At 42.3% G+C, this 12,783-nt stretch overlaps 1 protein-coding gene across 1 annotated transcript; it reads right to left on the bottom strand.

Annotated features, from left to right (window-relative positions):
- Positions 1 to 5,658: 5,658 nt before the first annotated feature.
- Positions 5,659 to 6,310, bottom strand: LOC123131853 (histone H3.2). Its single transcript, XM_044551548.1, has one exon. The coding sequence runs from the start codon at positions 6,239 to 6,241 to the stop codon at positions 5,831 to 5,833; it is 411 nt and encodes a 136-aa protein (XP_044407483.1). The 5' UTR covers positions 6,242 to 6,310; the 3' UTR covers positions 5,659 to 5,830.
- Between the last annotated feature and the right edge of the window lie 6,473 nt (positions 6,311 to 12,783).

The following is a 12,783-nucleotide window of genomic DNA, read 5'->3' as shown; positions in this document are numbered from 1 at the left end:
TCTCGCTATGATTGTACCTTCTGGCTTGTTCCTGTACATTCTGAAATTCATCAGCAAGAACGTCGATGTTGACTCTTTCAGTAATTTTCGCTTCGATTTTCTTGCTGAATGGGCTCCAAAAAATTCATACCAGGCGGCGGCCGGAGGTCCAAAGTCATTCCAGCTCGTTGGTCGTACAGTCGGGGATACGAATATCGCTGCTGCCACCCAGCTCCTGCAGGCCAATCTCAACCCCACGAGCGCTTGCCCAAGTTCAGGAGAAGGTCTGTGCCATTGTCTCTATCTGAAGAGGCGTTGCAATCTGCTGCTGTTTACATCCCACATGTCTGATGCCTTGATGTATCATGATTCTGTTCTGCAAGTGTCTGATCACGGGCTTCATAATGAAAATGGAGCCGTGAGTGAGCCTCCTGTTATTCACAAAATTTTGGTTATGCAGAGACGTTCTCTGAATTTAAGTGTCTTTTCATCTTTCATACTCATCTGTCTTCGAAAACTCTGCAGATGGCAGATTTTAGTTCAGTCAAATGGTTATAGAATTGCTCGTTGCTCAACATAAAAGCCGGCTAACCTGCACGTACTAAATCTGTCACCTCCTACTTTGCTACCGGGACATGTTTTTCTGTGGGGTGGCTAATATCTGAATTGTAATCATCTTATGGGTTATCTTAAGAAATACACTTTCTCATGGATTTTCCTCCTTGCATTGATCACTGACTTTACTTTTAGATTCACAAGCTTTTCACACTGCTATTTTGTGCTTTTTTTTTGGTTGAACAAAAGGTGATGTGCCGAAGCAGAACATAATTTTTTAGGGAAGCAAAACACATTTGATTGATTGCTGCTAAATATCCCATGTCAAAAATCAAAACATCGGGAACATTTGATGGGAGGAAAATCAATCGACCGTCTGACTGATTCATCAAGAACACAAGCAATTTGACCGTCTGAATGCTTGTGTCATTGTTCCATCGGTCTGTGTGGCTAGTGGAAGGTGATGAATATGAATGCAATGATCTTGGCCGCATCTCTCGATATGTTTGTACCTTCTGGCCACCACCAACTTGTTGCATGCTAATTTTCGCAGCAAGAAAGTTGATGTTGATTTTTCACTGATTTTTGTTTAGGTTTTTTGCTGAATGGTGCCGAAATTCCTGAAACTCATGGTACCACGCAGCACGGTCAAAACAAGTCGGCGATTCCATCCTGCCTTCATTGCATTTCATGCGGTCTGTCCACCCTGATCAACTCCCCCTTGGGAGGGTGGTGGCAGATTGTGCTCGTTTGAACATACAATATCTGATGTGAAGATCGCTGCTGCTACCCAGCTCCTCTGCAGCCCTACATGAACATTGGACAGCTACCGCTGGCCTTCTTCACCTGCAAACCCACAAGCGCTTGCTCAAGTTCAGGAGAAGACCTATACCACCAAGGCGGTGTGCGGTCCAGTTTGCCAACTGTTTAGATCCTACTGTAGACGTTATCTCTAGGAGAAGATCTACATCAAGTTCACGAGAAGGCCACCATCTCTTTTTCTGAAGAGGAGCTACAGTTTGCAGACTGTTTTGATCCTACCAGATGTTATCTCTGAGGGTTTAATGTATCATGATTCTGTTCTGTAATATTTTCAGTACTGCTTCTGTGCTTCATGATGAAAATGGATCCGGGAGTGATCCTCATGTTATTCTAATTTTGCTGGTTATGCAAAAACGTTCTCTGAAATTAAGTGTTTTTTTCATCAGTGCTCATCTGTGTTCTAAAACTCTGCAGATGGCTCAGGTTTAGTTCAGTCAAATGGTTGTAGAATTGCCAATTGGTCAACATAAAGCTGAGTAACCTGTACTGACGCGAGAAAAAAAAATCACAATCATCTTGTGCTACTTTGTCAGCTGCAATTTTGCTACTGGGACATGTTTTCCTCTTCTCATATATGTGGCTTCTGAGTTACAAGGGCAATATGGACATTTAACCCAGATTACTCTTAATGTCGCCGATAAAGTATAGTGTTTCACTCCAGTATTTCCCATCAACTCAAATTTCAAGGCGAGTGTCCTTCTGAATACCTATTTCTGCCATGGTATTCAGTTTTCTGGAATAAACGGCGTTTTGTGTCTTGTTGTTACTAGCCGGAAAAAACACCTTGGATCTTAAACTGAGGAGACAAGCACATGCTGCTTATTGTTTTATTTTCGTAAAGACACCTTATGAAGCTGCTTGTGTTAATGTAGAAAGAAAACTGAATGCAGTTGATACAATGATGCTGGCAGAGAAGTGAAAGTTTTTTTATGTGTAAGAGACGTAAGCACCCGTTAAGTAGCAAGGGACAAGGACTTACCTAATGTCAAGATCAACGGGAGAAGCACTGCCAAGTGCCGGAGGAAATCAAGTATCTGCTGTAAAAGACGTCTCTTGCACACTCTTGCGTGTATTCTTTAAAAGGAAAATCATGTAAATCCTAAATTTTAACTATCTAATTATGTAAAAATAATTTTTAACTAATTAATCTAGCAAATATCTTGTGATTTATTTTCACATGATGTTTCCATACAAATGAAAATTTGCATCTAACGAAAGTAGAATTTGCTTCCAGCAAAACTGTTTTTGACCTACTAGAAACTTTTCTTTTTGGTTCATTCATAGCAGCAAGTTGTTTCCATCTACTCGAGAATTTCCTTCCATGATAATTAGGTGTGAAATGTTTCGGTTGCAACTGACGGACATTGTTTCAATCATTGTGTCCAATGTTTCCTGGTCATCTATAAACAAATCAGTGAGGTGATTAGATTTGTTTCAGATAAAATGTAAATTTGTTAAAAAAATGTCTCCAGAGTTAGGATTCACTGTAAAATTGCATGCACCAATGACCAATCAGTTTATCCTAAAGCTCAAACTTACGGAGAAAGGTGTACTTGAATACTCCCCCTCATGTGTGGCTTTCTCAAACCTAAATCAGGGCTGAAAGAGGATTACACTATTTCATTTTAAATTGTAGCAATGGGTCTTGAACTCAAGAACTCTAGGCTCTTTTACACACATGATTTTTCTTTTCTTACTCAACCTCGTTATACTGGTTATTGTCTTCTCTTTTAGTTCTTATAACTTGTGTTTGTAAGAAGGTGACATGTGAGGAACGAACTACCGCAGGTTGACGGCATTAGATGCACTCATGTTTGAAGTAGTTGTGTGTGAGTGAGCGTGACATTGATAGAAGATAAATGGTTCCAGCAACCACATCTTGCACAACTAGCCATTCATATACCACTAGAGATCTAGTGCATCCCTCTGTGCATCACTTGTCATTTCAGCATATATTTTTATTGCCCAACCATCCGTAGAAGAAATTTGTATATGACCACAGATCAAGTGTGTTGCCTCCACTCCTTAGAGTCGTTGGGATTCAACGCCTTCACCACCAATTATCAGCAAAGCAACAAAATAAATTTGATCAGGTTATAGCTTGAGATTAGGAGACATCGGGAACGGAACACTCGGTACGAAATGAAAAGCTAGCGCTTCATAGCGTGAAGGTCTGAGAAGATACCATGCTGCCTCCGTCGATCCTTCCTATTACTATTGATGGCTTCTTCTTCAGGATCGGCAAGAAAAAGAACGACACAGAAGCTCTTTCTCAATCTGTGCACTATAGTGTGGGCTCTTATATGGCATTTCATCACCGAGGGCAATATCAGGATATGGGCCATCGCTGATGGAGCATAGTGTTTCACTACAGCATTTTACAGCAAATCAAATAGCCATAATTTCAAGCCGAATGTCATATAGCATTTTCTTGCCACAATCTTCATTTTTCTGGAATAAAATGAGACTATGTGTCTTGCTATCACCAGTTAGCCTCTGAATTCTGATGGTGCACCTCAAAAGGAAAAAAACCTGGATATTAAAATGAGGAAACAAGCACATACTGGTCATGTTTCTTTATCATAGACACGCCTTTATGAATCTGCTTGTATTTAGAAAGGAAACTGATTGCAGTTTTCACACAACTACAAGGCTGCCTATATGGGATGAGAATGTCATAGTAGTGAAAGTTAATGTATGTTTAAGACATAAGCAAGCACCCCAGTTTAGTAGTAAGAGATAACTGCTTGATCTACTGTTAAGATCAATGGCGGAAGCATCGCCAAATGCCAGGAGAAATCAAGTATCTGACAGGAAAGCATATCTTGCATCAATTTGTATGAAGTATTTTTAGGGAAAAACCATGTAAATCATAAATTTTAACTATTTCGTTATCTTGTTTGTTTGATAAAATTACTCCCTCTATAAACTTTTAAAAGACTTTTTAGATCACTAAAAATTTACAGAGGAAGTACTTTGCTTCCTGATAGATTAATCTAGCAAAACATAGTGCTGAAAATTGACACAGCCAAGACATAATCGTAGTTCTTGATTACCAAAGTCATGACAGCCAAAGAAGAGACAGCGATCCATTCCATTCTCTTCCTTTCCACGTGTGCCTGAATTAAGTGAGCAGGGGCATACTGAATGGTGTGATACATACAGCAACCTGAAATGGTTCAGAGCAGCATCACTAAGAAAACACCTCCAGGATCCCGAGACAGCAGCTTCGCGGTTATACAACACGTGAGCAGGGAACAGATTGAACTGAACTGAAGCGCATATGAACGTCATTCACGTTCATCAGATTCATTAGCAGCATTTACAGCATTCTGAAAATTGACACGGCCAAGACATTCACTAAAGCTGAAACCAGGCAATTTTGGAAACGTTTTCAGCGAGAAATCTATCCAGTGGGATAAACCATTGGATCTGATGCACCATACCGTCATTTATCGAGCAATTGTTCAGACGAAATGTAGGACTTTCTTCTGCTGGGCTTGAGGATTATATTCAAAGACTGGCTTAACAATTGATGAAACATGTTTTTTTTATCAGTCACCCGGGGCGGGGGGGGGGGGGGGGGGGGGGGGGAGCGAAACCGGGTCGAAAACCTTGATCCCATTTATGAGGAAAACTGGATCAAAAACCACATAGGCCGAGGGGCAACACAACATGCCAAAGCAAGCACAATGGAAACACAATAACACCCCTACATAGTTACTACAACACAATGCAAAAGCCAACTACCAAGGACAGGTGGAAGCGGGTGCAACACAGATTATGAAATAACCATCAAGAAGGCATAACTAGCAAGACATATTAGCACAGGCCTTGCTAGCAAAGTTGCAAGCCAGCGACTCATAGCTTTGATAAATACTACTCCTAGTACAAAGTCTGCAAGCCGAAAGATAATCAATATCGGCAGAGATGCAACAAGCAAGTGATATCAATAGAAAGAAGCTGCCCAAAACCATTACTGACAAAGCCACAAATGAATAATGAGCACTAGTGATGAAATGCAGCAAATGCAATGGTTCAGACTAACACCCAAGACATGCTGTAGGACTGACTATGTTGACAAGCCAGTGACGTTCAGTAGGCAGCAACACTGCAACGAATTTCAGAAAGTTCAGTAGACAAACAAAAATATCAAACCACTGACCTTCAAAGTATAATGGAATGTGACATTAGCATGACAGGGTAGTAACAAACTTCGACAATCACCTTCGATTCAGCAAAGAAACCATTCATTGACATTTCAGGATTACGAACAACAAAATGCGTCAGAAGAACACAAAGTGGAGAGAGATCTGACAGCCAACTTTCATTCAGATTGCTGATGACAACAAGATGGTAACATCAGACACTGCACTAGAACATCACACACACCCAACATAGCACGAACACGGGATCACTCCACCACGCAAAACACATGCTAATCTCTACACCTGCAGAAGAGACAGACACTATCCTAGGCCCTCTCGCCCCGGATGCGTCTTGCGAGCTGGATGTCCTTGGGCATGATGGTGACGCGCTTGGCGTGGATGGCGCAGAGGTTGGTGTCCTCGAAGAGCCCGACGAGGTAGGCCTCGGCGGCCTCCTGCAGCGCGGAGACGGCGGAGCTCTGGAAGCGGAGGTCGGTCTTGAAGTCCTGCGCGATCTCCCTGACGAGGCGCTGGAAGGGCAGCTTGCGGATGAGCAGCTCCGTGCTCTTCTGGTACTTACGGATCTCCCGGAGCGCCACGGTGCCCGGGCGGAAGCGGTGCGGCTTCTTCACGCCGCCGGTGGCCGGCGCCGACTTGCGCGCCGCCTTGGTGGCCAGCTGCTTCCGCGGCGCCTTGCCGCCGGTGGACTTCCTCGCCGTCTGCTTCGTGCGGGCCATCGGGGTTTGCTTGGTGGATTGGTTGGGAGGGAGATTGGGGATTGGAGTGGATGGATAATGGAGCCGCTTCGGGGAGCCTTTTAAGGAGAAGAGGAGTGGGCGCGAGCGGGCGAGCGAGCCTGGCCAAATTTCGGCGCTGTGTGTTTCTGGAAGGGGAGGTGAGTTTCGAGCGTTGGATCTGCCAGCCGTGGACGGTGGGATTTCGTTTCACGCGGATCGTAGGGGGGCGATCCGTGGCTTCGGGGTTCCTGCGTTCTGATTGGTTAGTTGCTTTTTCGATTGGCTGGTTGGTAGCCGGCGCAGGTGCAAGATCATCACCAATTGTAGTTTTCTTTAGGGATATCACCTTTTTTTTTTAGAAATTAACGGATATCACCAATTCTAGTAAAACGGATGTGCCCAAAAAACTGTCATTCGAGATAGTGTGGGCCGAAAATACTGCTCAACAAACCGATAATTCAAACAATGCTCAAAATGGTGAACAGTAAAATAAAAAAATTGCGAACAATTCACAGAATCAGATTATTATTTTTCATCCAAGATGCTTGTATGCGTGATGTCCCTGCAAAATTTCGGGGTGTTTGGAAATTCGAAAAGCTTGTGGCAAAAACGAGAAAATCGGTTGTGAACAATGTTTTTTTTAATGTTTCTCAAACACCCGGAGTTTCTTTTTCTGCCACCTCCTCAAATGTCCAAACTTCATCAAATTTTGCACGGGCATCACGCGCAAGAGCATTGGCATGCAAAAAAAGATTTTTTTTTAATTGGTTTCATATTTTTTGCGATTTTATTGTTCATCCCCTGAGCCCGGGTGCATATTAATTAGCCGCGTCCTCAACAAATTCTCTATTCCTATTTTTTTAAGTTGAAAATTCCCTATTCATATTTGGTGCCCAAAAAATGTTAGAACAATCCCAAAATTTAGCATCAAGCGCTCCAAATTTCAAGCACCTCTAATTGCTGCCACGAAAGCAAAACGCGGTAATGCGAAGCCAACTGATGAGGTGAAATTTCCGCATTGCCCGACCGGCCTTCACTTCACGCCGATTCTGGAGAAAACTCGCCGCCACACATCACCGTCGCGATTGCCCGACCCACCCTCAGCCCCGTAGCCACCCCACCACTGGGTAGCCACCGCCATGACCCCCACGGCCGTCGTCGAGCTCGCTCCGCCGCTGCCTGATTTGCACCGATTCTGGTCATTCCCGCCCCATATCGTCCAATATGACCGCCGAAGCCGAAAGTTATGTGAATTGTGTATGTACCAACTTGTCTTGGGGATCGAATCATTTGGCTACATTTTCATATATTTCAGTTGTGCTCTCTCTTCTATGGGCCCTTTTGTATTGCTTTCTCCATGGGACTTTTACAAGGAAGAGACAAATCGCAATGACTAGTAACGCTAAAAAACAATTGTAGTGACCGTCAACCTTGATATTGAAAATTAAAATCATGATAAAGAGCAAATCATTTCACTTTAGTACTGTCAAAGACAAGATTCATAATTGTTTCCACACAATTCCTACTGTAGTATATCATTTCCACAATTTATGAGCAATATAAGCCATAGAAACAAGAAAACAAGCAAACTGCATTGAAAACAGAATCTGTCAAAAACATAACAGTCTGTAGTAATCTATACTCCAACCATACTTCTGCTACTCCAAAAATTCAAAACAATTAGGACAACATGGGAAATTTGTCTATTAATCTTCTACAAAAAGAATCATTATTTTATCACGCTTCTGTTAAAAATTAGAATGATTTTCCTGAGCGCAAAAGTTTCTGTTTTTCAACAAGATCAAATGAACTATCACCATAGACCATCCCAAAGGTCTTGCTTGGCACTTTATTGAAACGAAAGCAATAAAACATGATTACTACACTAGCCTAATCATGTGAACACACAAAAAAGTAGGTAAAAGTGTTGGGTTGTCTCCAACAAGCGCTTTTCTTTAATGTCTTTTTAGCTAGGCATGATGATTTCAATGATGCTCACATAAAAGATAAGAATTGAAACATACGGAATCATCATGAAGCAAATTACTAGCACATTTAAGTCTAACCCACTTCCTATGCATAGGAATTTTGTGAACAAACAACTTATGGGAACAAGAATCAATTAGCATAGGAAGGCAAACAAACATAAATTCAAGATTTTCAATACATAGAGAGGAAACTTGATATTATTGCAATACCTACAAGCATATGTTCCTCTCTCGTATTAATTTTCAGTAGCATCATGAACGAATTCAACAATATAGATATTACATAAAGAATTCTTTTCATGATCCATAAGCATAGAAATTTTGTTACTCTCCACATGAGAAAATTTATTCTCATGAATAGTAGTGGGAGTGAACTCAACAAAATAACTATTATGTGATTGAAAATTAAAATCATCATGACAAGTTTCATGATTATCATTATTCTTTATATCATACATGTCATCACCATAATCATCATAGATAGCAACTTTGTTATCATAGTCAATTGAAGCCTCGTCCAAAATGGTGGATTCATCACTAAATAAAGTCTTGACCTCTCCAAATCCACTTCCATCATTATAATCATCATAAATAGGAGGCATGCAATCATTATAATAAATTTGCACATCAAATCTTGGGGGACAAAAAATATCATCTTCATCAAACATAGCATCCCCAAGCTTATGGCTTTGCACATCATTAGCATCATGGATATTTAAAGAATTCATACTAACAACATTGCAATCATGCTCATCATTTATACCAAAAAATCTATTGAATTCTTCTTCTATCAATTGAGCACAATTTTCCTTTCCATCATTTTCACGAAAAACATTATAAAGATGAATAATATGATGCAACCTCAATTCAATTTTTTGTAGTTTTCTTTTATAAACCAAACTAGTAATAAACAAGAAACTAAAAGATTCTATTGCAAGATCTAAAGATATACCTTCAAATACTCACCTCCCCGGCCACGGCGGCAGAAAATAGCTTGATGTCTACTACGCAACTTTATTCGTGTAGACTCGTGTTGGGCCTCCAATCGCGGAGTTTTGTAGGACAGTAGCAATTTTCCCTCAAGTGGATGAACTAAGGTTTATCAATCCGTGGGAGATGTAGGATGAAGATGGTCTCTCTCAAACAACCCTGCAACCAAATAATAAAAAGTCTCTTGTGTCCCCAACACACCAAATACAATGGCAAATTGTATAGGTGCACTACTTCGGCGAAGAGATGGTGATACAAGTGTATTATGGATAGTAGGTATTGATTTTTGTAATAGGAATAATAAAAAACAGCAAGGTTGCAATTGATAATATGGAGCACAAATGGTATTGCAATGCATGAAAATGAGGCCTAGGGTCCGTACTTTCGCTAGTGCAATCTCTCAACAAGGCTAATATAATTGGATCATATAACCGTCCCTCAATGTGCGATGAAGAATCACTCCAAAGTTCCTATCTAGCGGAGAACATAAGAAAAAAATGTTTGTAGGGTACGAAACCACCTCGAAGCTATTCTTTCCACCGATCTATCAAAGAGTTCGTACTAAAATAACACCAAATAATTTCAGATTCATAATACTCAATCCAACACAAAAAACCTCAATGAGTGCCCCGAGATTTCTACCGGAGAAACAAAGACAAGAACGTGCATCAACCCCTATGCATAGATTACCCCAATGTCACCTCGGGAATCTGCAAGTTGAGTGCGAAACCATATATCAAGTGAATCAATATGATACCCCATTGTCACCACGAGTATTCATATGCAAGACATTTATCAAGTGCTCTCAAATCCATAAAAGTATTCAATCCGATAAAACCAAATATCAAAGGGAAAACTCAATTCATCACAACAAGATAGAGAGGAAAACACCATATGATCCAACTATATTAACAAAGCCCGCGATACATCAAGATCGTGACATCTCAAGAACACAAGAGAGAGAGAGATATATATTAAACACATAGCTACTGGTACAAACCCTCAGCCCGAGGGTGCACTACTCCCTCCTCCTTATGGTGGCCGTCGGGATGATGAAGATGGCCACCCGTGCTGATTTCCCCCTCCGGCGGAGTGCCGGAACAAGGTTTGGATTGGTTTTTCATGGCTACAGAGGCTTGCGGCGGCGAAACTTCTGATCTAGGGTAACCCCCGGGGTTTTTGGAATATTTGACGATTTATAAGGCGAAGAGGGGGTACGGGAGGCCATTGAGGTGAGCACAACCCACCTGGGCGCGCCTGGTCCCCAGACGCGCCTTGGTGGGTTGTGCCCCCCTCAGGGCACCCCCAGGTGCTGCTCTGGCCCATTGGATGTCTTCTGGTCCATAAAAAATCCACAAAAAGTTCCGTGGTGTTTGGACTTTGTTTGATATTGATTTCCTGCAATGTAAAAAACAAGCAAAAAACAACAACTAGCACTGGGCACTGGGTCAATAGGTTAGTCTCAAAAAATGATATAAAGTTGCTATAAAATGATTGTAAAACATCCAAGAATGATAATATAACAGCATATGAATACTTCAGAAATTATAGATATGTTGGAGACGTATCAGTCGTCACGCCAACTATTGCTTCTACAACTATCGCTAACGCATAGTGATAAAGTAAATCAATTACATGGAGCTTGCACTTCATACAATAAAGAGACAACCATAAGGCTCGTGCCGGTTGTCGATATGACAAAACACGATCATCTCATACATCAACATATATCACATCATATCTTGACCATATCGCATCACAACATGCCCAGTAAAAACAAGTTAGACGTCCTCTACTTTGTTGTTGCAAGTTTACATGGCTGCTACGGGCTTCTAGCAAGAACCGTTCTTACCTACGCATAAAACCACAATGGTGATTCATCAAGTTTGTTGTTTTGACCTTCTTCAAGGACCGGGCGCAGTCAAATTTGATTCAACTAAAGTAGGAGAAACAGACACCCGCAAACCACCTTTATGCAAAACTAGTTGCATGCGAGTCGGTGGGACCGGTCTCATGTGCGTAGACATGTAAGGTTGGTCCGGGCCGCTTCATCCCACAATACCGTGAATCAAAATAAGACGTTGGTGGTAAGCAGTATGACTATCACCGCCCACAACTCTTTGGGTTCTACTCGTGCATATCATCTACGCATAGACCTGGCTTGGATACCACTGTTGGGAAATGTTGCATGGAAAACAAAAAAAATTCTACGCACACGCAAGATCTATCCATGAAGATGTATAACAACGAGAGGGGGGAGTGTGTCTACGTACCCTCGTAGACTGTAAGTGGAAGCATTTCACAATGCGGTTGATGTAGTCGAACTTTCTTCGTGCTCCAACCGATCTAGTACCAAACGCACGACACCTCCGCGTTCCGCACACGTTCAGCTTGTTGACGTCCTCCGCCTTCTTGATCCAGCAAGACGGCGAGGTAGTAGATGAGTTCCAGCAGCACAATAGCGCGGTGATGGTGATGATGATGTGGTCTCCGCAAGGCTTCACCTAAGCACTACGAAAATATGATCGAGGGAGTAAACGCTGGACGGGAGCGCCGCACACGGCTAAAACAATGTTGTGTTGTTGTGTGGCGCCCCCACCCCCTGTATATATAGGTGGGAGGGGAGAGGGGGCTGCCAGGGCAGCTAGGGCGTGCCCCTAGGGGCTGGCCGCCGGCCCTAGGGCTCCTGCCCTCCTGTGCCCCCCTTTCCTTGTATGGACAAGGGGGAAAGGAAAGAGGGGGGGGGGGGTGGGAGTCCAAATCCACACTTTCCTTTCCTCCTCCCCTTTCCTTTCCCTCCCCTTAGGCTAGCCCTATAGAGGGCGCACAAGCCCCTTGTGTGCTGCTGTGTTCCCTCAGTTGGCCCACAAGGCCCATATCTTTGTCGAGGATGCCTGCAACTCCTTCCGGTGACCCGATAAGTACCTGGTACCCTCCGAAACACTTTCGGTGTCTGAATACCATATTCCTATATATCAATCTTTACCTCTTGACCATTGCAAGACTCCTCGTCATGTCCGTGATCTCATCCGGGACTCCGAACAACATTCGCTCACCAAATCATATAACTCATATAACACTATATCGTCAACGAAAGTTAAGTGTGCGGACCCTACCGGTTCGAGAACTATGTAGACATGTCCGAGACACCTCTCCGGTCAATAACCAATAATGGAACCTGGATGCCCATATTGGCTCCTACATATTCTACGAGGATCTTTATCAGTCGAACCGTTATGACAACATATGTAATTCCCTTTGTCTATCGATATGTTACTTGCCCGAGATTCGATCGTCGGTATCATCATACCTAGTTCAATCTCGTTACCGGCAAGTCTCTTTACTCATTCCATAATACATCACCTCGTGACTAACTCCTTAGTACATTGCTTGCAAGCTTATGATGTGTATTACCTAGAGGGCCCAGAGATAATTCACCAATACTCGGAGTGACAAATCCTAACCTCAATCTATGCCAACTCAATAAAAACCTTCGGAGATACCTTTAGAGAATCTTTATGATCACCCAATTATGTTGTGATGTTTGATAGAACACAAGGTATT

The sequence above is a fragment of the Triticum aestivum genome, chromosome 6A (genome assembly GCF_018294505.1).
Source record: "Triticum aestivum cultivar Chinese Spring chromosome 6A, IWGSC CS RefSeq v2.1, whole genome shotgun sequence".
NCBI lineage: Eukaryota > Viridiplantae > Streptophyta > Magnoliopsida > Poales > Poaceae > Triticum > Triticum aestivum.
Note: the sequence above shows the minus strand (reverse complement) of the source record. Positions and strands in the feature narration are given on the sequence as shown.